The sequence below is a fragment of the Nasonia vitripennis genome, chromosome 4 (assembly GCF_009193385.2).
Source record: "Nasonia vitripennis strain AsymCx chromosome 4, Nvit_psr_1.1, whole genome shotgun sequence".
Classification (NCBI taxonomy): Eukaryota; Metazoa; Arthropoda; class Insecta; order Hymenoptera; family Pteromalidae; genus Nasonia; species Nasonia vitripennis.
Genome location: NC_045760.1, coordinates 1,828,565 through 1,853,395, shown reverse-complemented (window position 1 = coordinate 1,853,395; position 24,831 = coordinate 1,828,565). Strand labels below are relative to the sequence as shown.

The window sequence follows — 24,831 nt, the reverse complement described above, 5'->3', positions numbered from 1 at the left end:
CGCGGCTGTGTGTACACGCCACAGGAGAGACGCAATACAGGAAAATGGCATTCTTTTTCAAACGACGCCCTTCACGGCTTTTGTCAGTCTATACTGTGTGTGTGTGTGTGTGTGTGTGTGTGTGTGTGTGTGTGTGTGTGTGTGTGTGCTTGTAGCGATAGCATTTCGATTCGTTTACCGGAATGTGGAGTATAGCCTTGCGAAACTTAAAGCGATAAATCATGGCGAATCGGCAGACCGGTTATTTATGATTTTTCCGCGGCCGACATCTTTCCAAAAGAAAATGCTAAGTCGATCTGGGAGGAGGATTAGCGGACGATCGACCCAGTTATTTCAATTTGCTGTCGAGAGGAGAGCAATTTTCCTTAGAAACTTTGATTTCCTCGTGATTAACATTTAATGCTTATATTGCCCGGACTCGCCGCCGCAGGAAAGTAAAATGCTTTCTAAGTGAAAATTTAAGCAGTGACTTGCATGCTCCAGGAGGCAGGCTTTATTGTGTGCGCCGTAAAATAAAGAAAAATAAACATCGACTATTTGAATTTCTATAGAGCATAATATGCTGCCGCGAATTTTCATCTCGAATATTGCAAAAGCGCACGTGCAAGTCGTACAAGTATTTCATTAGGCGATTTTGAGAATATTCTTTTTTTACGTCACCGCGGCGGATTTAACGAGAGCGTGTAAAAGTTTCACCGCGCGCTTTAATGATACGGAACATTGCGAGAATCGGGCGCGCGTCTGATAATCGTTATGTTTTTCTTGACATTTTGGTCCTGCGATACGATGGGCGTGTGTGTTTTGAAACTCTGTACAGACAGTCGTTTCGAAAGTCGCCGGCAGCATTAGCACGTGTACATTTGTACGGTAAAACAGCTTGTCTTCTCTTTTCGTCTCGGTATTATGTCATTTTTACGTTTGCCGAAAGTATATCCTTACGCAAAAAGACACACTGGCGGAGAGCGGTGAATTACGAGCCATTAAAATTCTCCGAAATAACGAGGGGGATCGGCTGGAAAATCAACGAAACCGGTGTCGTTCCGAAAGAAAAAGAACGAGCGAGCGAGGCGAGGCTGAAAAAAAAAGTAAGGTAGTGTGTTTTCGGGCACGCTAGGCTAATTCTCACAGCTGCGGGATTATGTAGAGCATAAAGCGGCTAACCTCGGAACACACGCACACTTCCATATAACTAGATATCCGCGCGGTTCTGCCCGCGATATAACGATCTCTCTCGTGCATCACGAGATGCGCCTCGGCGGACACTCCGAATTTCCCTCAACACACACAGGTACACTTTTTTTGCGCTCTCGCTTCCTCCGTTTTTTGCCTTCGATAGTCAGCATCCGCCGGAAAATGTTTATTTTCCTCGCCCGACTCGCATAGGCGGCACTTTTACGATCGACATATCGGCTATTCGGCTCTCTCTCGCTCTCTCTCTCTCTCTCTCTCTCTCTCTCTCTCTCTCTCTCTCTCTCTCTCTCTCTCTGCCGGCCTGATACCAATATTTTCGCCGCGTGTTTTTACAACAGCTGTTGTGATTGCGCGGTGAAATTGCGCGCGCCTCGTCGCGCTCACGCGCGTCTTTACTCTGAACTTGAGCAGGAATGTGAACGGCTCTGGCATTTAAATCGCGTCGCGCGCGAGAGATATAATCCTCGCGGTAACTCAAGTCAAATATTTAACGGAGACGGCGTCGCGAATTTTTTTCACGTAAGAAAAAAATCGTTAGTCAGCGATAGTTCGGTACAGCGCTGAACAAACAGCGAAATCCGCGCGATGAAAGCCGTGGAATAACAATGATTTATCGGCAATTTTCAAAAGCCGCGAGATCGAGCGTGCCAGCGCGGCGGCGATCTTGAGAGTATCGATAAATCAGACGTCGCGCGGACTTTTGCGTTGTTATATTATCCGGCGGTGCGCGAGAGCGGCGAACAATGACTTCGGGGAAAAAAAAGCTCTCGGTTATTGATGTTTCGGCGCTACTCTCTGCAGTAGTGCTGAGAGAGGAATAAATTATCCGTCTGAAAATATTTTCCTCGCTTTCACGTAGGCGGACACACGTTACAGTTTTTCGTTCTCTACGGGCAAAACACAGAGTTTACAGTGAAAGTTCGGCTCGCGTATTTAAATGAAGACAAAACGAGAAAAAATTGTACGTTATTATTATCGTCGCTCGCGGGAACAATTGAATCTACTCCCACAGAGAGTCGAATCTCTTGTGTGCGTACGTAGACGCGCGTTTTCTTATTCAAAAAATCCCGCGACGCACACAATCGAGTGACAAAAGCGCACGACAATGAGTCGAATAAAAAAAGAATAGAATACATACCGCACATCTCGCGGTGGCTGCCGCTACAAAGGTGTTCGCCCCGACGCCGAGAGTCACTTTCACTAAGCCGTTCGAAAGAGAAAGAGACTGCGCTCGCGCGAGTTGACCGAACTACTGCATATAGCGGTAAGCGCGCTCGCGGTTCTTATATAAATTAAAGGCGCGATTCGCCCATGTAATTACACTCGCTCGCGGAAAAATTCGTTTCGCAAAAGCGCATATAGGCTCGAGTTAAAATTCATGGCTGTTCTTCTCATCCCCTTCTCGATTTTTACTATTCCTCTACTCCGCGAAATTACGGGCAATAAACTGCGGTCCTCTCTTTTCCCCGCAAAAAACGCAGTAGTGCTCCCCTTCGTGTGTACGAAAAGAAGAATTCGGTGCCGCGACAGCTGGCGAAACTCCAATTCCGCTCGTGTAAACACGCGCGTGCGGCTGTAAATTCTCTCGATTTTGTTTCTCTCGCGTATACGCACACACACACACACACGCGCGCGCGCGCTTTTTAGAGCGAACTCTCTGCGGTCGAGGACTTTGGAATGCTTTTCAGGTTCAAGGCTGATTTTATATACCTGCAGTGTGTGGGTTCTCCTTTTTTTTTGTGGGTTTCACGAATTACGCGCTCGGGGTCTTAATGAAGTGACTCACGTGGAGAGCTAGCTTCGTGGGCGTGGAATATTTAACGATTATCGCGCGTGGTGGGAATTACAGTAATTTTTGCGATTCCGTTAGGAAACAGTGTATGTAAACGCTCTCGTTATGTTGGGAAAAGTGTCTTGAGAATTTGCACAGGAGATTTCCATTAGTCGAATCATCGCTATTACATAGTTTCTCCGCGATAAATCAAACAGCAAACAAACCACACACACGCACACACACAAACTCGATCGGCGTCAATGTCGCTGCACAGAAAGTCGTCGAGCTGCTCGTTCCGTTTTTCGCCGACTCTTTTCTCCGCGGCGAAGAAACTCGCGTAGCTTTCATATCGACGACTGAGTGCGCGGCGCGTGCGAAACAATGCTCATCATCGTGTTGTTTTGCACTGTCGTCGCAGCTCTTTTGCCTAATTGCCGTAGAGCTGCTCTTCTTGACGCGCTCGCTCGGTTCAGCTCCGTAAAAGCGCATCGTGCGATTTCGCGCGGCGCTTTCTTCTCTTTGTCGCTGCAGTGGATAAGTGTACTTCTTTTTTTCCGCTGACCTGCCGCCGCTGCAGATGACGAGGCTCGTTTCTCCCACGAGAGTATTTTCATTGTCGGAAGAGAGCCGGCGCGATCGATTAATCAACTCCGAAGTTCCGCTTTTTTCTCCGCCCCCGTCACGCGGACTGTGGGATTATTATTCCTACGCCATTGTGTCTTTGAGAAGCCGCTGTCGCGCGATGCGTTTTGTGTACCTGTGTACCTATCTCGTGATGAAATATCTGTTTGGACGCGTCGATCGCCGGGCATAATGGAGAAGTCAATTACGCTTTACGGCCGATTGTTAGGCCATAATCTTTCACTTTTTTTCTCAACGGAGCGACGCTTATATTGGCCATTAAAATCCGGGTGTAGAGACAGTTATCGAGAGACATTCGGGATCACTTAGCACGCGCGGCGCGGATGACGACACGCCGCGCGTGAAAATCCAATATCTCACATCGGGGCCGCTCGATCGAGAGTCTATATAGCGCACGGTTGACGTTGATTAGCTTTTGAGACACGACAGCGAAAGATTGCGCGTGTACGCACAATGGCCCCGTGTACAACGTCGCTCTTGCTCACACACACACACATACACGACTAATAAAGCCCGTGTCTTTCGATACATCCGCCTACGCAGCTCGATTAACAGTCGGCGATTTCGCTTCCACCCACACATGGGCTCTTTGTTCGACGACCTACTGCATTTGCATCCGCGAGGAGAAAAAAAGTCAGCTAATCGCGCGTCGCGTGTTTTTTTTTCAAAATATACTTCTGGTCTGTACACGCGAAAATCGTAAATGGTAATCCGCGTCGTATGAAAGCGGGGCATCGTATACAGCTTTATTTCTGCGGATTTTTACGAGCGGTTAACGAATCGTGCGCGTTTTTGCAAAACTTTTACGTTCGAATTTCCGAAAAACTACTACTTCTCGATATATAAATCCACGCTCGGCTATTCGGCTCACGAACGCGCGAGCCCTATCGCGTATATTTCGTGTACTTATCAGACGCACTCGTGCGTGTACCCTCCGCCTCTCGGCGCACGAATTTTCATTTCACCTGCTCGCTCGCTAGCGGCAGCAGCGACTAAAACACGCGCAGAAACGCGATAAAGTTAATAGCTCCGACGTAATCTACCCTTCCTTTGTTCCCTCGCGGCTCTTCCCACGTTTTCACCGCTACTATACTCCTACTGCGTCGCGCGCGCGAGTCTCTGCATTACGGAATTTCGTCGTCGCGCTTTCGCAAGCTGCGACTCGCGCAGATACGACCCGAAAACGAGAGTCCGTATAATGAATCGTAGAGAGAGACACACATAATCGCAAGCACGTTTTTCCGCGCGCGCGCGCGTCCTTGAACTCTTTTTCGCGCAGAACTATTCGCGCTGCGCTTTCGTCCCTCTTTCTCTCGTAATGGGAGACGATCTTGAGCAACAGGAGAATGTCTGTCTCTTTCATAGGGAATGCGAGTAATTCGCCGTGCCTTCTTTTTCAGCTCTGTCGCTCTGTACATCTCGCTGATGCTGGGCTCTCCGTTTACTTTCTATTTTGCAAAAGCGCTTTGTCGTTGGTTGTATATTAGGTTTATGGCCGCGCATTGTGCGCAGCTGGCATTGTTTACTTTTTAATTAAACTTTTAAATTCGAATTTAGCGTGACCCACTGTAGACCGTTATTCTTCCGGCAGCCAATCTGCATACAGAGGATGTAAAGAGCCGGAGTTGAAAATAACAGCGCATCGGCTAGCTGATTTGTTCAAAAACGCAATTAAAACTCGACGACGCACGCGAGTCGATGACAGGAGAGAGACAGAAGTTTGTTTATATTACGTCGCGCTTATCGTCGCGCTGCACAAGTCTTCCGTGTTTAACCAAGTGCTCGCGCGCGAGCCGAAAGTTTCCTGATGAAAAACGCCCTCGAGATATAGGTAGAAAAAGAGGCGCAGGCACAGGCGCGAATAGAGGCCGGAATAAATTTTTACGCGGCGGCAAAGACAAGCGCTCGCTGCAGCTAGCCCTTATTACCCAAAGAGCGAGGTGCCAAGTTTTTCCCGTCCCTCGTCGCTCCACTTCTTCCCGTCGCCTTATCTGCGCGCTGTCGTGTGTTTCTCTCTCCAGCTGGCTTCTTCTTCTTCTTTCTTCTGCCGTATACTTCTTGGCTACCGCAGAAGCGCTGCTGCTGCTGCTGCTGCTGCTGCTTCTCTTTAGCTTTTTGCCGAGCGCCAGTAAAAGTTTTTTGCCCAGCGGCTGTGATGGGCGCAATTTATTCCTCGGCTTTTATACACGCGTGTCCGCTATACCGTTGCCGTGATTTTGTATACAGTGCATAGTCTTGCTGGGGAAATTGAAAGCCGAGGCGTTTTTCGCGTGTTTCGAAAAAATATCGCGCGAGCTGTGTGAAATAATACATCGCAGGGGCCAGGATTTTAATGCTGATAGCGCTGGGGAATGTAACAGCCATCGTAAACCTCTGGAGGTTGGCGTCGTTAAACTGACCAGGAAGTGACCCATATAGCCGTCGTGCTTTTTTATGCTTTGATAATTGCACACTAGAGGACGTATCCAGCTCTGTTGAAAGAAATTGCGGGGCTGGTATAGAATTTTTCATTTTTCCGGATTTTCCAACAAATGCAGCTTCCTCCTCGTATCGATCGTGGTATCCGAGCCTGTTGCTGCGTCCTGTGCGGCATCGAACCGCAAGCCTCGTGCTCCAGTCGATATTGCTGACCTATACGAAGCTTTGCGAGTCTCGCGCGTTACGGTACTTCGGAAAATGTTTCAACTCTTATCGCGACAGTAAACGCCGCTGATTGCAGGTGAAGCAGGGCGAAAATTAGCTGAATTTTCTCGTTGAGAGCAGTGTACGGTTAAAAATAGAGAAATGAAACCTAATCGAGGGTAAAAGCATGTACGAAGCTCGATCGAAGGCGAAATCCCATTTCATCGGTCTTGACAAGCAGTTAATTTCGAGCGTCAACAAGGGCGTTAAATTCAAATTGATCCTGGCTAAAAAGCAATCGATCACTCGCTCTCTCCGGTATTCCTCTTCTTCTTCGAGAAAATCTTCGTTTTATCCTCTTCATTCTCGCGAATCCTGAGAGACTGCGAGAATCGATTTTCCGCGGTAGACGTTCTTGGCAGAAGCCTTCATCCCCTGTTACACACAGAGTATATCCTCCTCGAATAAGGACGCGTACTCTCTTCCTCCGAATTTTTTTGCTCCCACGGCTCTTCTCTTTGTGTGCACGGACGAGGCTCGAAAAACGTCGGCCAGCGCGGCGAAGAAACGGTTTTACGCCGCTGCAGCAAATTGTCAGTGTCGATTTAACGTCCGCGCTCGCTCGGAGAACGCTTTTTCGCCTGCATATAAAAATATGTGTGTGTGTGTGAGAGAGAGAGAGAGAGAGAGGAAGAAAGATTTTCGCCTATAAAAGTTTGTTTTACTGGCGGCGGAGCCTTATGCCTTATCTCTGCAGTGTGCGGATGAAGAAAGCCTCTGCTATGTATCTATATATATATATAGGTATACGCGTGAGAGGAGGGGCGTTCGTGGGAAATGAAAAAACTTCGCTTCAAAACTTTGCTAATACATATTGAGTGCGAAGCATTGACTCTCGAGGTTTCAGCACAAATTTTCCCTACGTAATCTCTATGCCCACTTATTCCGCGCGGGGCATTATTAACACTTGCCGCATTCGCTCGAGCGCGTATAATAACGCCGCGTTAGGTCGCGCGTCGTTATCTGCGTTATTTTATATTCCGAATGAAAATTTAATGCGCCTATATCGGCTTCGATGACTCTTGCTCCACTTTTATATAAATGGTCAATGAAAAACAGGCTCGCAAAGGTTAATTGCGCTGCGCGCGACGCCTGCGCATTTATAATTCTCTCGATAAAAGCGTCCGTATTATATGCTCGCGGGTGATTTTCCGCGAGAGACGACGTGCGCCGTGATGCTCGTCTATGGTTGTAAAGAAGGTATTAGCGCAAGACGGGGAGCGAGAGACGCGATCTTGTCGGCAGATAAGCGGAGCAGATAACAAAGGCGCCGCGAGGATTTATTTATTAGCGCCATTCGCCTTGAGGGAAACGCGATGGAAGAATTGTTAATGCATAGTTAACGATTTATTTCTATTTCGTCATCCTCGCCTCTGGCGACTCGAGGCCTTAAGTGACTAAAAACGACAGTGTCACTGTGGAATATACTGGGTGAAAGTGTACTCCGAATCGACATTCAGGTACATTAATATTTTCTTCCGGAAAGATGAGAATGCGCGCAAACAGCCTCTTCGAAAAAAAAACTCGACTCGTCGACGTCGCGCTCGTCAAAAGACACACCGGAGAGAGGTCTTTCATATAACCGTACCATTTCAGCTTTCTCGTGAAAAACAGCGCTGGGACGCGACACCCGCCGGCCAAAAATGTGCGCGAGGTGATCGGCCGCAAGGAAAGTCCCGCATCGCGCTCTCGAGAGCATCGAAGAGAGATATATCTCTAGTGTGATATACCCGCGAGAGGAAAAATCATCGAGTGCGAGTAAAAAACAATGCGAAACGGCGCGCAGTCTCAGCAGACGGCGGTGATGGCTCCGGCCCACATGAACGGCTCTGCCCAGTTCACCGGCCCTTACGTCGGCTACCCGCAGTCTCGGCACTCCTGGGGCCAGTTCCCCGTGGCCCAACGAAACTCGAACGGTGGCGGCGGTGGTCAGAACTCCGGCAGCGGCGGCAGACCGCTCTCTCACCCGCCGCCACCGCCGCCGCCGTCGAGACGCGAAGTGCAACGCGCCGCAGCCATACAGCAGCAGATGAAGAACCCTCTGGCCAACAAAGCGGCTCTGCTGCAGCAGGCGTCGAACCCAAGGTGCACTACGCCGTCGGTGAGTTTGGAGAGATGGAGACTCGTTGATTTTTTTACTTTTAAATTTATTTTTAAAGTTTATTTTTTAACGGGGGAGACGCTTTGTTCGGTAAGAGTCGGAGAGATGGATCGTAGACAAATAATGGGTCTTTGTGAGCAGCTCTTTCTCGCTGTAATAGAATGTCAATTTGAGTGTGCTCCAAAGTGACTGTCAGTCGCAGGCGCTTTGCTTCTTTCAAAAGTCGAATCGAAAAATTGCCGCTAGCTCTCTCTCTCTCTCTCTCTCTCGCGTTTGCACAAAAGTTTTGCAGCAATGTAAATTCGCCACCGAATAATCCGGCCAATGAATCTTGGATAAATGCCTGAATTTCAAAAGCGAGATATCAAATAGACGATCCCATTGTTCGGAGACAAAGCAAATACGCGGAGAAAACAATGTTTACTGTTACGACGCCTAGAGAGAAAGAGATAAAAGAATATAGTTGCGATATGTGTCTGTTGTTCCTCCCAATCTATGCTCGCATTGTTTTATTGCCGTACTTTCGTGCTCGCTCTGCGGGTTTTCCAGATAAAATTCCCGCTGTGTATAATTCCCCCCCGAAGCCCCAGCGATACAATGCCGAGTTAGCAAAAATACTTCGCATAGCTGAACTTCAATGCCGGAGACGACGCATACCTCGCGAGAAGCAAGAATCGTCGCAATTGTGAAAAAAAGTCAGCTTATCGACCTGAATCGAAAAACGCGGATCCGATTAGCGACATACACCTAACATTGAGAAAAGTCCTTTCTTTCGAGCTCTGTGTATCAAAACCCCATTAGCGGCGAGAAGAGAAAAGAGTTCGCCTCGGCGTCGAGTTAATCGAACGCCCACACAAGCGCCGCTTTTTTCATTCCACATCGCGGACGACGACGCTCTGCACGAGTGGAGCTACTCTATACGCGAGCGAGTTAACTGTTTAACGGTATAATACAAGCAGGACGGGCGTTTAGTTATGCGGCTCGGGTCGCCTAGAAAAGCGCGCCGTGGAATATCTCTCCTAGCCGCTGATACTCCTTCTCCCGCGTGTATGTGTGTGTGTGTCTGTGAGGATGTATATACATAGGCAGGCTACGGAATTTCATTAAAATGTACCGGCTGTCGCGCGTTCACGCAATTGAGCCGCCGCTGCTCGATGAGAGTAGGACTCCTGCTCTATCGGAAAACACCTGGCGAATGCTGTATTAAAAATACTCGTGGTTTATTACAGCTGATGCATATCGGCATTTCGTAATTGTATAAGGAACGGATCGAATGTCGAAGAGAGGGAACGTTTGCGTCAATCGTCGCGGCTCTGTGAAATATTTAGATTTCTCAATATTCAATGAATCCTAGCACGCTCGACGTCTATTGTCGAAGCTATATACCTCTTTTTTGCTCGTTGCAATGTAGCTTCATACGAAAATAGCTCGAATATCGCACAGCAGCAAACGCAAGCAAATTTCGCGTCGAGGTGCCTCAGATCGAAGCAGATGTGGCAACGGAGGATTTCGCGATAACCGAAAGTGCATCCACAGCGAGCGAACCTTGAAATTGACAACGACACGCACCAGCGGAATGTGTCTGCTGTCAGTGTCGCAAATTCAATCCTGTGCTCTCACGCCGTATAGGACGTTTTTGGGACATGCCCGAATTGATGGACTAGAAAGTAGGCGTGTTGCAAAATATCGTTTTGAAATTTTCGCTGCACAACGAGAGAGAGAGAGAGAGAGAGAGAGAGAGAGAGAGAGAGAGAGAGAGAGAGAGAGAGAGAGACTCTTTTAACGATGACTCGTCGGGCAAGCAGCAGGGAAATGTACCGGTGTAACAGGATCGCCGGGGACCGCAAGACTCCCGAGGTATTTTTTCTTCCTCTCTCCCTCTCTCTCTCTCGAGCTCGTCTCGGAAGGATCGATCGAGGCCAGCGCAAGGTCGATTCACGCACATGCGGCTCATTTCGGCATTCGAGGCCGGACGAGTCCGCGACTTTGCTTACGCAGACAAGAGCTTCGCCGAAAGTGCTGAGTCGTCGGACGATTGAATAGTTTATCGCAGTGACGCGGACTGTACTGGATATTTCGCGGAGCTTGCAGATTTTTCGATTTCCATCCGGATATACGCCAAACCGTGTCATTTGTTAATACCGAGTCCCGATGGGGCAGACGAGATACACCCAGCCAACTGGGGCTCTTTTTTCCATGCATACAACCGGAGATGAAGAAGAAAACTGCGCGCGAGCGACTCATCCGCGACGATCGATTTCCTCGAATGCATAATTAATGTTTCAATTCCTTGGACGGCCAGCAGTAGCAGCAGCAGCGGTGTATCTGCACTTTCATCGTCTAGCTGCGCATTTTTTATTGCTCGCGGCGGCGGTGGCTTTCCAGAGCGTGAGTTTTGCGCCGATGCAGCCGACCGCGGCGAGGAATTCCATTCTTTCTTTTCTCCGTCTTCGGTGGTATACCTGTACGCACTCGCATCGTCGTTTTTTTTCGTAAAACAAGTATCTCATTAGCCGCTGTGGGAGGCTTTTCGGCCTTTTTGCCGACACCTCCGATGATAAAGCCGCTTGTTTTTCACGCCGATATCAGCAACGTTATTCGTACACGGTATTGGCCGGTGCGCAGATTTACTTTAACTCCATTTGCATGGGAATTTGAGCTACGGAATCATCGGATAATTTTCGGAAGCAGAGAGAGAGAGAGAGGGAGGGAGACTCTCAGTGCCTTGGCTGGAATTGCAGGATGCTATCCTAAAATTAAATTTTCCGCATTTCGGAACGTGTCGTCCACTCGTAAAGGCTTTCGGAATCCCAATTAGACGAAGCATAACTCAACCCACTGACACAGATTCGAGCGAGCCTGCTACATGCTAATTAAGCGTTTTGATTTCACACAGCTCGAATGCTCGGTCGACGCTTTGAGAAACAACGCCCGTAATTGAATTTTTCTTCGACTCTATTCGCTGAAATTTCGCTACACGAAACTTCGATTTGGCAGTCGCGACGTTCCGTTACTCCAGAGTCATATACACAAGCAATTGGAAAAATCGAAAGCTATTTGAAATGAAAAGCTCGTGGGGACGAGTGGGTGAGAAATTGAGGATTTCAGTGAGAGAGAGAGCGACCCCGGCGTCCTTTTTGAATTATGAATGTCCTTCCCGCTCGACCGAAGCAATTGTCGTTTTAACGCCAATCTAAGAGCAGTGGTCCGGGGGCGATTTTCCTTATCGCGGCGCGAGCAACCCCTCTCGACCCACACTTTACCGCGGCTAGTTTTAATTGACGTTCTCCCCAGCAGCAACAGGCCGCACTATATACAAGAATGTCGAATACTGAAATATCGAATCAATCTCGAATCAATTAAACCTTGGATTGGATTTCTGATTGAAGTCGCGCTTTGAGCTGGCAGCTCTCTATTTTTTCGAAATTCTATATTCCGAAATCAACCGATACATGTACCGTATACAATATTCAAACAAGCGAGACAGCAGTGTGTCACACTGTCAAACTAACGCAGCCGAAACAGCAGCGTCGTGCATTAATTACGTAAACATTCGACAGCCAGCATAATACGCGCGTCTCGTCGCGATTCCCTCGAGGCGAAATAATTCCCCATATACATAGATGCACGTGCGAGTTGCTGCACGAGCATATAACGCAAATGGGACCGCCGCACAGAGCGTCTTCTTTTCCCAGCGACATGTGCTAATTATAATTTGCTTACAGCCGGCATTGGAAGCCCGCCGCCGACGACGCGAAACTTGCCGGGCAGCTCGGAAATCCTCTTAGCGGAGCGAGTCAGCAAGAGAGAGAGAGAGAGAGAGAGAGTCCGGAACTGCGCTCCGAGTGAGCCGAGCGACCATTCAACTACGGAGCTTTTGTGTTGAGTTATCCGCGCACGTCTGGCTCTCTCTCTCTCTCTCTCTCTCGCTGCTCCGCGAAGTCGTTACTCCCGGACAATTAACTTTTCGCCGCTCTGTGCTGCGGGATATTTTTCGAGCCAGCAGCTCATCGCGCTGTATGTAGGGCTGTGCGGTCGGGGAAAAATTTTTTCCTCTCCCGCGCGCGATCGCGTCGCGGAACCTTGAGAGTCGACGTGGATCGATATATCGTATAGTCATCGGCTTTTGCTTTGCTGCTGCTTTATTTATAAACCCGTGTTTTTATATTCCCGCGCCGGATACCGTATAATTAGATTTTTCCCTACTAAAAAAGTATGCCTCTCGCTCTCTTGCACTCGTACACACACACTCTTACAATAATTTTACAGCCCGGCGCTGTAAAGCCGCGCACGAGAGCTTAAATCCGATATTTACGAGCGGACAGAGAGAAGAAAATTCGTTCGCGCGCATAACTTACAAACGGCTTTGAAAATATAATAGCCGGGCGACAAATAAGGTTTAAACTTCGGCCGAGCGCGCTCGAGCTTTTTTCCGCAGCGCACGCAGCAACAAACGGCGTCGTATATTCTCAAAATCCAACAACTACCACTACTACGTCTCGGCCGCATCATCCTCTTGCTCGCGCAGCAAAAAATCTATCTCGCGCGCACGGCCGGAGGGCACTAACCGGTTTTAAAGCGCAGCGAGAGAGAGAGTTTCGCAAACGCAATTTTTGTCCATGAAATTTCCCGCAGCGCCAATTTCGTCCCACGCTAACGTCGTCGCCAGAGAGAAAATCTCATTCCGGCTGCTGCTGCAACTCGAGCTTATAAACGCTGCAGCGCGAGAATAAAAAAATCGCAAGAGCTTACCATCAAGTGCAAATCCAAGCAGCTCGTCTGTCGTCAGGGAACGCGATCTCTCGATATCTGCCTTGCAGATTGCCGGATCTGTTCGCGGCGACGATTATTCTGCGGGGAGGGAATATACGTATTCAATAGCTCGAGAGCAATAATGTTCGGCGCGCGCGTCCCAACGCATAATGCCCCGAGTTTACGGCGGCTTTCATTAATATGCGGGGACGGAGCTGGCGCGCTTAAATTAAGCCTTTGTTGGAGCCCCGCGGGTGCATCGAACTTACGCGCGACGACGGGATTTTTAATCCGATGGCGTTTGCCTTGATTTATCTCAGACGCCGTGCTCTCCTTTTGTGCAGCGGCAGATGGCTAGTTTGGAAGCTATTCACGGCTTGTTAATGGATTTTAATCGCGTCTCGAGAGGCGGTGTAATGATTTTTTTAACAATCCTCTCGAATCGCGCAGAAGCAGAGAGAACAACAGTATGCCCGTAGAGTCGGCGATTTGCGCTTGACAACGCGATTATAAACGATGCGGTGTGTATGAAAGCATCGGCCGTTAGCGCAAAAACGATACGCACAATGGCGCCTTGCAACAATCAAACGATTCAAATTTACGAGCGCATTAACGTCACGGCGTAGACATCGTCATTAATGATGGATAGTCATAACAGAACGTATAATGCCGCTGCTTCGCGAATAGCGGTACACACGCGTAATATCAATTCACGATCCGAGCGACATTTGAATGTTCTCTTTTACGATTAATAAAACTCGTGTACGAGGATTCGCTTTAATTCACGCGGTTGAGAGATAAAAAGAAACGGAGAAACGTGTACTCGAGCTCATCAATTTTGTTCGAATCGATAGACCAGGTGTGTTAAGCTCCTGGATACATGGCTAACGTTACACCAATAATTACTGTAATCAAGGTGGTCATCAATCTTTTTTTTTTATCATAACTCACGTATCTTTCAATATTAGAATTCCAAAGTTGGCCACTACAATGAAGATGCACGAAGAAGAAGTTAAAAAAGGTCAAAAAGCACGTCCAGCGTTTAATTCACTGAAGTTCCATCGTCGGAAATTAGGAGCAATCAGTGAATAACATCGATGATCGTGGGTGTCATAAAACATCATTGATCTCCGCTCTGATTCGCGCACCAGTCAAAATCGAGCCGACGTTATTACTCCCCATAAAACGTATACACCTTTAATTACCTCGTCGCGTCTCATCGTGCGAGGGCCAGAACCTACATCATCGCCGACGGACTAATTTCCGGCATACCCGGCACGAAAACGGTAAAATCCGAACGAGTCGACCCTCGCGTGATTGTGCCTCGCGCAGAATCCATCTTTCTCTCTTAATTGGCCGTCGCAGGAGAGTCGGCCGATTCGTTACTCGTGACGTAATCTGGACCATCCGTTAGAGAGAGAGAGAGAGAGAGAGAGAGAGAGAGAGAGAGAGAGAGAGAGAGAGAGAGCCAAGGAGAACGACATATATCGGATGCTGCTGCTGCAGCAGTAGCCGGCGCGCATAACTGCATTTATTAATCCACAGCAAGGACATCCGCTGGAAGAGAAACGAAGGAGACGGCGATAAATTTTAAGAGACACGTGCATCCGTCGATGATCGATTTCTTCATTATACGCGCGTCTGCGTCGATTAGTCGCCGGTTTTCTACCTGCGACTGCTATATGGATGTGGAGCTAAATTCGAGCGCCGCCTGATTTATCAAGTTTAATTAGCTTTTAAGTAATGATCGTCCATCGCTAGCTGGAGGGAAAATCAATTAAACGACCAGCGCTCGCTTATATTGATTCCGACTGCGTCTATTTACACACGCGTTATTTCCCTGGCCTTGCACTTGTTTTTTTTTTTTCGCGTTCCCGTTGCGAACGATTTCTATTATAATACCTGCAGTATTGTTAACAATGATCTAACTGGGTCAAGGCCTCTCATTATTTCCTCCAATATATTCTACGTTCACACCCTGCATTTAATACACATCGATACACAGCACAAGAGCTGTCATCGACTGCGTTATGCAACTCTCGCATATGCGACCAGTGAATCATAATTCCGTTACGCAAAGACTAATGGAGATGTTATTTTCGTTTTTTCAGAAGGTGGACCCCGAGCTGATATTCACGAAACAAGAGAGGATCGGCAAAGGCAGCTTCGGCGAGGTCTTCAAAGGCATCGACAATCGAACCCAACAAGTCGTCGCCATCAAGATCATCGACCTCGAAGAAGCCGAGGATGAGATCGAGGACATCCAGCAGGAGATTATGGTCCTATCCCAGTGTGACAGCCCCTACGTCACCAAATATTATGGATCCTACCTCAAGGTGAGACAGAGAGCGCTGATTACCTCAGATGATGAACGGACTCGTAACGAGAGAAAGTTTTTCGCGCGATTATAATTGGGTCGGATCCTTGATTGTACAATCGTATAAGGCGATTCTTTCGCGGACGTGACTCATTGCTTTCCTCTCCGCAGCAGCACACAACACAATCGTATACACACAGGCAGAAATTTCTCATTCGCGAGTCATCCGAGCTTTTACCTTAATTACACACACACGCGCGCGTTCAGAAATGAAAATAAGCCGTGCAACGTGCATACTCTTGCGTCACTCTCTCGTACGTCCCGGCGTAAGAGACCGTCGCAGCGAGCAACAAGTCCCGACGTTACGCGTTGCGCACCCACAACGACGATGTATCCTCGATCGATGCGCATAATAAACGAGTCTAGCGCGAGGGAAAAAAAGCATCGACAGATTTACGAGCTGCAAAGCGAGCGCGTTTTCGAATAAAGCGATCGAGCTATAGCCACACGCACACACACACACACACACACACACAAGCCCCGTTAAAGGAAGCGCGGAATTAATTACAGGCGCGCTCGTGAAAGGAGCGGACGCTGAATGGGACTCGTTTTACGCACGGGCACACGTAAATATACGGCACAACGCGACGGGCAATCCGGGGCAAGGTTCGCCGTAAAAGCCGGCACTTTGCGGCTGGGCGAAAAAAAAAAGCCACCGCCGCGCGTCTGACGCATAACCACGCCTCGGCGTTTTCGCGAATCACCGTAATTCGTCCTTTTGTAAACAGGAGCGCGTGTGCGCGTAACTCGATTATACACGTCGCGGAGTATGTAGGAAATCCTACGAGTACGAAAACGAGAGAGAAACCTCAGCAAAGCTCAAAATCAGCAGGTCGCGTTTTCGAGTCAACCTACTCGTCCCGGCTGTAGCTCGAATCGATGACCGAAAGGCGATATCCTCGCGGCAATAATCCGCCTAATCGAGTTTCTTCCCCGTGTGCGAGGAGAGCAACGCCTACACCTATACGCACACGGAATGAGAGAGGAAAATAACACAATGCAATTGCGAAGCCACGGCGATGATGACACGCCGCGGCGTCTCTCTGATTTTCCATTAAAGCCCAGCAACTGTCATCGACTCTCTCTCTCTCTCTCTCTCTCTCTCTCTCTCTGCAGATGTCGCCGGCGCACCTAACTATTTCTCAAGCCTTTCTTCCTCCTACCTTCGCTCGTCGATTTTTTCATCCTCACCTTCTGTGTATTAGAGGGTAGACACAGCGCCGAGAAAGTCGTCGATTAATATTTAATGATATATCGCGCGTTGTTGCGGTGGCCTCATAGTATAGTCTCTAAAATTTTCGCGACGCGACGACTTTCTTTTCTCCAAAAAGGAAGTCGTCTGCTGTACTGCTGCGCTAGTGCATAACGACTTAAGATAATTCAAAGCGCGACCGTTAGTCCGTCGATCTGATTATACACACACTTTTTTCTCGATACTCACGGACCGAAGAGAGTCTACGCGTTAAAGCCGCTTAGCGCATACATTATACTGTCTCCTGCACTCTGGAGAGAGAGAGAAGCTTTTATCGCTCGAGATGCATGATTCATTTTCCAAACACAAACACGCCGGGAGTCTCGCGTGTATCTCGAAATTCGAAATACAAGCTACTTAGCCGCATTCATCACGCTCGAATTTATCTCCAGCTCTGCCCGGCGAGTTTTCCGCTCCAGAAACGCTCTTTATCTCGGCCCCGTTAAATATTTACCGAAAAGTTATCCCGTGCGCGAAGCAAACTGTCCCAACACGCCGCGCAATCCGTTACAGCGCAATCCGTCAATGTACGCGAGCACAGCCGTATCTCGTCGGGTCATCGGCACGATGACGATTTTTCGACGGACGACAATGTATACCGCAGCTTTCACCTTCCTGCGCGTCAAGGTCTACTCTTTTCCCTCCGAGCGCTTTTACGTAACGATCGTCGTGCACGCCGCAGCGGCTCTATTATTAGACGTTCAATTCGCTAATGGGCTTGGTCCTGCAGCACGAGAATAGAAAACTCCGCCCTGATGTGCACCGCGGGCGAGAGTCACGCGTGTGCATAGTTTTTTACGCTGATTTTTACAGTTAAAACTTTCGTCTCGTAAAATTACGCAATTTTACGTCCCCGGCGATTCGATAAAATTTAATCGCGTCAAAGTGCTTTTTACGGGCCTCCCTTCAACATCGTTATTCCGTAATCGAATTGAAAAAGCGAAGCACGATTTTACATCAAAGCGGAAAATTGAAAACTCGACTCGAAATTGAAAGCACCGCGGCGAAACACTAGCAAAGCGCGCAGAGAGAGAGAGAGCCCGTCGATCAATTATACCCGGCGCTTTCCGCTCTAACGAAGAAAAGAAGCTCCACTATGGCGGCAACGCAAGGATCCACTCAGCGTTACATCGTCCTCTCGATTTATCGGCGTTTAATGTCGAAAAAAAAAAAAATCGGCCGTTATACACAGGTATAACACACACACACAGAGCGAAGATTAATTCCGTACAGCGTCGTCCATCACTGTCGCGAGCTTGCGCGTGAAAATATAGGGGGAGTCATCGAGTCAGAGGGCGTCAGGTGCGATTCATTATGCATGAACTTGGAAACGCGTATTTTCTATATCCATTCGTTTTAATCCCGTCGGGGACACTCGGGGGCTTTTGTCCGCGGCTACAAGATTGATAACGCTCGTTACGTACGCAGCGTTTTTCCTCTGTCGTGGATCCCGATGGAATTTTACGACACACGCGAGTAATTAAGCTTCTCCTCCGATAAAGGAGCTAATTAGCCGCGCTAAAACAAGGCTTTTGACGAGTATAGGAAAGCCGAAAAATAGAGAAACCTCGAAGTTCAAGGTCTAACGCCCGCCGCGTGAAAAATCTCACCCCTCGGACTCCTCGGCGCACCTTTTCTTCTCGGCGGCGATATCTCCGGCCGTTTAATCTTTCAAGAGGACTACTACAGCGCCGAGCCGATGTAAGAATCTAGGCTGTGTGGCAGAGAAGAGAGGGTGGAATGATTTAACAACCCTCGGCACGCGCGACACCGCAGGCGGGTTGAACGAACCCCTCGAGCAGCTCCGTCAACTCGTGTGTGTGTGTGTGTGTGTGTGTTGTGTATTGCGCGGGGTATTAAGTGCGCGCGTATCTGCATGAAAAATGACGGCTAAGTGAATCTGATCGTAAACGCCGGGGCGTTTTTGTGCGATTTATTCGCGAGCTGCGAAATTCCCATGAATCTATGCACGAGAGAGGCGCGGGATCTGAAAATGACGCGCGCGACTCTTTTCTTCTGGAAAATATATCGAGCGGTAAGTCGCTCGCGGAAACTTTCACGATCGGTGGCGGTCGCGCGAACAACGCTACCGTTAACGCGAGTTGTTTATGCGTTTAACACTACGTGCCTATTAACAGAGTCTGTGAAAAAATTTTCGTCAGATTTTTATTCGAACGTATACGTATTCTCGCCACGAAAAAGCCGCAATTAAAGCAAAAAGCGCGATGGATCTATTTTCGTTTTATTCCGCGTCGCACACACACACACACAGCTCTATCAAGGAGATAACGCGAATACAGCGGCGCACGATTCCCTCGCTCGTAGAGAGAGATAGAGAGAGAGAGAGCGAGAGAGAGGGGGGGGGACCCGGAAAGAAAATTATTGGCACTTAAATCTCCCATTTACCGCGCGGGAGAACGCCGGCTCTACGTTTTCAGCCTCGAGCTCGCTCCCTCTCGGACTTCCTTATTCCGATTATAATAATAACAGAAGAGAGATAGGAGCTATACAGCGCGGCAGCACAGCAGCAGCATCCCACGCGATGATGAAATCGCTCTGTCTGTGTGTATGTGTGACTAGATAAGACTATTGCAACTTTGTTTTTACGAACGTCGCCTGGAATAAGGGCTCGGCGTCGTGAAACATTGACCTAAAAAGACCGCTCTGTTGATGAGCGTACGTGTGTATTACTTGTATATATAAAAAGGAAAATAAACAAAGCCGCTCGTGTCCTTGCTCTCTTATCACCTCGTTGGCTCTCTCGCTCGTGGATTATTAAAGAGACTCGCTCTCTTTCGCCTGCGCTGCTGGCAGGTCACGTATGTAATGCGCTATACGGAGCAGAAGTATCGGGCCTAATTGATCGAGTCATTTTTCGAAGACTATTTTTAGAAGACAATACTTACGTAACGCTGCGCTGGATGAGGAAAGCGTTCGCGGGGTGTGTAAGTATAAATCGTGACTGTAAATTCGAAAGTTTCGATCGGTACGAATGTTCGCGGGCCAAGACTGTATAGAGCATAAGAGGTCGATCTCGATCTTCGCGAACGTTATCGTCCCGCACACGGCTGGTTAGTCGCCCCGTCGATATGGGTTATAATTATAACTCGGAGCTGGGACGGTCAATACACGCCGAGAGAGCGTCTCGGATAATCCGCAGCGTTGTGGGGCATCGGAGATCGAAACTTTATATGTGACGTTTGTCTCTTTGTCCCGCAGGGCACAAAGCTATGGATCATCATGGAGTACCTGGGCGGCGGCTCGGCCCTGGACCTGATGAAAGCCGGAAGCTTCGAGGAGATGCACATAGCGGTTATCCTCCGGGAGGTTCTCAAGGGCCTCGACTACCTGCACAGCGAACGAAAGCTGCATCGTGATATCAAAGGTGAGTCTTCTTATAACGACGCGTCGAAAGTTCGAGACAAAGTCTCAGCTAATGACGAAACTTTATCCAACGAGCACCGCCGCCGGCTTATTATAATTGCAATTTCGTCGGCCGCGCGCGCTAATCCATCTAAAAGTAACGTTGTTATAATGGCGCGTTGGCTATACAGATCGGGGAAGCTTGATATATCGAAGGAATTTAATTTACCAAAAACTTGTTTTTCAGCGGCGAACGTTCTCCTCAGCGAGATGGGCGACGTGAAGCTTGCGGACTTCGGTGTGGCTGGCCAGCTGACGAACACCACCAGCAAAAGGAACACTTTCGTCGGCACACCCTTCTGGATGGCGCCAGAAGTTATCAAACAGTCCGCCTACGATTCCAAGGTATACACATCGCTCTTCTTCCAACTTCTTCCCTGTTGCATAATGCGGCTCCAGAGAGTGGCTCCCCGGAACTTTGCACGGATTGTCCCGAAGTTTTTTTTTTTTTTTGTCGTTTTAAAGTTCAAGAGCGCCAAGATCGGTTTGCGCAAATAAGAGAATCCGAGAGATTAATACGCGATAACTTTGCAGGCGGACATTTGGTCCCTGGGCATCACGGCGATCGAGCTGGCCAAGGGCGAGCCTCCAAACAGCGAGCTTCACCCGATGAGGGTGCTCTTCCTCATCCCGAAGAACAACCCGCCCCAGCTCACCGGCAACTACACCAAACAATTCAAGGAGTTCGTCGAGGCGTGTCTCAATAAAGACCCGGAGAACGTAAGCGCATACTCCCCTCGGGACTTCACAGTGCGCCTGTCTTGTGTGACCTTCCAACGAAAATCGAACTGCGGACGTGACGATCGACCGAGTGAAAATAATGATTGCGCGAATTTTTAGCATTCCCTCGAGAGCGGGCTTTAAAATTCGAACTCGAGGCGATAAAAATACTATAAAGGCTGTACTAGCGCGAGGTAAAACTTTCCCGCCGCCGTGAGATCGAGGCGATAACGAAGATTTGTTTTTTCGCGTCGTAAAGTTGGCGAAGTTTGGATTAAAAATTTGAGCGGCATCTGCGCGATCGTCTCTACGGTAAATACACGCGTTAGTTGACGATCCCTGTTTCCGGCTCTAACTGGAACTTGGTATCGCGAGATTAAAGTCATCGAGTCATTGTCGGGGCGCGATGAATAATAAAGAAGTAATTTTCAATGTTGATAAGGGAAGGCGGTTTCGCCGTGATAAGGCCTTCTTTATTATTATCAGCGCTTAAAACCGCGAGTCGAGCCCGTGTTTATTTTTTTTCTTTTAAAACCCATCAATCTTATCGGCTTTAGTCGTCGACGCGAGAAAAGCACTAGAATTACAAAATAGTTCGTGTTTACGAACACTGTCGTAAAACTATATCGGAAAAAATGGCGTATTGATTTTCCGATGAAACGCTACCTTGTGTTTCCCGTATTTTCTTTTCTAAACGAGCGCGAGTGTGACGTCAATTTCCTTTCGACATGTTGCAGAGGCCGACGGCGAAGGAACTCCTGAAGTTCCAGTTCATCAGAAAGGCCAAGAAGAACTCGTACCTGATTGACCTGATTGACAGGTATAAGAAGTGGAAGTCCCAGCGTAGCGAGGAGTCCGAGACGGAGAGTGAGAATTCGGACTCGTAAGTATCCATCCAGATGGCTAACTCGTGACTTGGCGAATATAATAGTTCTAACCATTGCTTTGTGTCTGTATTGCGAACAGGGAAGAGTCGAAGCAGGATAGCGACATGGACGAGCCGTGGATAATGACGGTGAAGGGACCCCACGGGGTCAAGGGATCCTCGGGCGTTCCCATGATGCCTCTTGAGGAACAGCAGCAGCAACAGCAACCGGCCTCGCTGAACCTCAGCCATACGCCGAACCACAGGCCTCAACACAATCAACACAGCCAGCAGCAGCAACAGCAGCAGACGCAGTCCAAGCCACACGCGAACGGAGCATCCAGGTCGCCGCCTAAAGAGTCCAATCTCAACCATTACAAGAACGACTCGAGGGACTCGTCGCGAGATGGACAAAACAAGCTTATGCCGGTAATGTCGTCGTGTCGATCGAACACAGATACTGCCTCTCTCAACTCAGACTGTCCAGTCGAATCCTACAAGACGATGCAAACTTTGCTCGTTAATTTAAACGCTATTTTAAAATTTCACTATTGGCTATTTTAACTGAATTTCACATTATTATTTGTAATATGCGCAGTCCCGACCACACGAGGCAGCACCAAAACCGCCTTCAACAGCCGACACACGTGATAGTCGCGACTACCACGACTCTAGTCGAGATTCGACACTGAGAAGTGCCAAGGATCTGCTGCGACGTAGAGACCAGGGATTGGAAATTGACGAAAGGGAGCAGCGCCAGAGGAAGAGCAAGTCTGAGGTTCCGGTCGAGCATCGGTCAACCTCCGAAGAAAAACAACAGCAGCAGAGACCGAGAAGTTCGATGGAGCTCAAGCATCCACGCAGTCCGGTTCTCAACGGCGTCATCTTTCCGCTGCTGTCCGATGTAATTAGAGACTTTCATAAGATCAATGCAATATTCATCGTTTTCCTTGATGAAGCCGTGTCGCAATATGAACTTGCGAAGTCAATATTTCTCTTCTGCGTCTAACAGGTCATGCTGACGAAGTTTCCCTTTTCATTTTCAGCTGCAACGTAAATATCAATATGCCGCAAGGGACAACGGCGACGGCGGCAACACCAGCAGACAAAGTGGAGCGTTGAATGAACTGAGAGATGCCTTTGAAGTCGCCGAACGAACGTCGCCTGGTATGAGCGAGAATCTGGTCAAGGAAATCCTCAAAGCGCTTCTCCCGACCAACCATTCGGATGCTCGGCTTTCCATGCTTATGGAGAAAGTTGTGTCAAAGTGAGTTATCATCTTTGAAAAAAAAAAAAAAATATATATATATATTTTAATCTGTCGTAATGGATAGCATTTACATTCCTTTGATTCTTCTGCAGGGACACGTAGGGACGTGAGACAGCGAGGATTCGCAGAAGACTGTGTTTGGAAAATACATTAACACTTTAGACGATGGGTCGTGTTCTGTGGATTCGCCAAGATCGTCAAGTTTGTTAGCGATACCTGATTTGCAGCACCAGCTCCTCAAATCCTGCTGTGCGAATCTGACATTGGACTTCAGATTGACGTGATCTCGCAGGGTTTTTGCGTTGCACCTGCAACTAGGTTTTCGTTTGACTTTTTTGCTTTTGTTTTATTTTAAGAGTAACTGTAAAAAGTAAAGTTACAGACGAGAGGACTCTGTGGGTGTAAGTGCGTTTCGTTTCTCTTCTATTTCAAGGAAACTTTTTCTTTCTTTTTTTCTTTATTATTTGTTGGAAGTTTTTACAATTTGGCTGTTCGACGAAAGGCCAGAATTAGTTGACTTGTTCTTGCCTCATTGCAGAGCTATCTGGAATTCGCGCTAGTCTTTCAGTCGCCTCCTATAACGCTTGACGATCGGAAGAAAGTCGAAAGATAATGTGTATTTGTGATTATTTCAAATGAATTATGAAAAGTAATTGTTTACTTACGTTTAATTCAAGTATTATTGTTGCAGTGCCAAATGTTTTGAATTTTTCAAATAATAAATTGTTAAAGCAGGATGTGGCGTTTAAAGAAAAATAAAACCTTGAGTACAAAATATCAAAAGAAAGAACAAGGAAAAAATATAGCTATAATGAAAGTAGTCCATCAGTAATAATGAAAAATGAATCTCTAGATTAAGGGCAAGTGTATTAGCGTATATAACGTGCTTTTTAAACAAAAGTAGACATCGATATTAAAAATATCACCATAATGATATTTTTCCAGGCGTGTAGCACTTAGACCTGATTATTTTTCATAATTCATATAAATAAAAAGATGTTCAAGACTGCCTCAGATGTTTCCTTTTGCTCTTAGTAGTTGAGCGGCGTAGTGTCTCCAGACATTCGCACGATTCTTAAAATGATAGCTTCTGCAGAGTAATGTTTTAAAGCAACGCGAATAGCTCGGAGCAATGCTAGTGGCGTGCGTTGTTAATTTTAAATAAAGAAAAAAAAGTAAGCGATTACACGCGTTTCGGATTCTGTTTAAGAAAGAGTGAAATCAGAAGTAGAAAAATCTTAGCCTCGTTGCCAGAGGCTCTGTAAATATGTATTTAGCGCGTTAAAATAGAAATCTTGTTCTAATTATCGACGTGCCTGCTGAATCGTCCTGAAAGTCCGCGATAAAAGTACGCAGGACGCATCCTTAAATAGTCAAGGGAGCAGAGTGATTAATTTCGAACGATAGCGAAAAAATTTACAGCCAATGTTGTTACTTGTACAAGTGCATGTAGTGTAGACGCAGCAATTGCATTATGCAAGTAAATAAAATTTTTCAACCCAATGTTTGTTTTTTCTTGTGCCCTTTAACGCAGAAATCAGAGATTCACTACGATTATGCGTCGAATACTATTCCATCGCAATATTTCTCAATTCAATGTAATTGAAGTCTTGACAAGTACTTTCAAGTGGCTTTAAATAACAATGTTGCATCAAAGACAATACGAAAATTCTTCGCCATTTGCTTCATTATTTTTCGCGTATCGCGAAAATTCCCATAAAAATTGCAGGACGTCGATGCTTAAAAATCCACGTTGTTTGTAAATGTAAACTAATGTATTTT

The 24,831-nt window shown here is 47.6% G+C and overlaps 1 protein-coding gene across 4 annotated transcripts in view; it reads left to right on the top strand.

Moving 5' to 3' along the window:
• The window catches only part of LOC100121999 (serine/threonine-protein kinase 26), a 53,086-nt gene extending 28,534 nt beyond the window's left edge, over positions 1-24,552 (top strand). For 3 of the 4 annotated variants that reach the window (XM_031929054.2, XM_031929053.1, XM_016985090.2), the window contains 9 exons: positions 15,254-15,478; positions 19,991-20,156; positions 20,382-20,539; positions 20,729-20,914; positions 21,652-21,797; positions 21,881-22,208; positions 22,378-22,683; positions 22,826-23,046; positions 23,142-24,552. In XM_031929054.2, coding sequence (XP_031784914.1) covers positions 15,254-15,478; positions 19,991-20,156; positions 20,382-20,539; positions 20,729-20,914; positions 21,652-21,797; positions 21,881-22,208; positions 22,378-22,683; positions 22,826-23,046; positions 23,142-23,151 — 1,746 coding nt within the window. In that variant the 3' untranslated portion in view covers positions 23,152-24,552. Of the gene's footprint in view, positions 1-7,885; positions 8,391-15,253; positions 15,479-19,990; positions 20,157-20,381; positions 20,540-20,728; positions 20,915-21,651; positions 21,798-21,880; positions 22,209-22,377; positions 22,684-22,825; positions 23,047-23,141 lie in introns of all 4 variants that reach the window. The other variant, XM_008213250.3, reaches the window with a different exon arrangement.
• Positions 24,553-24,831: the final 279 nt, after the last annotated feature.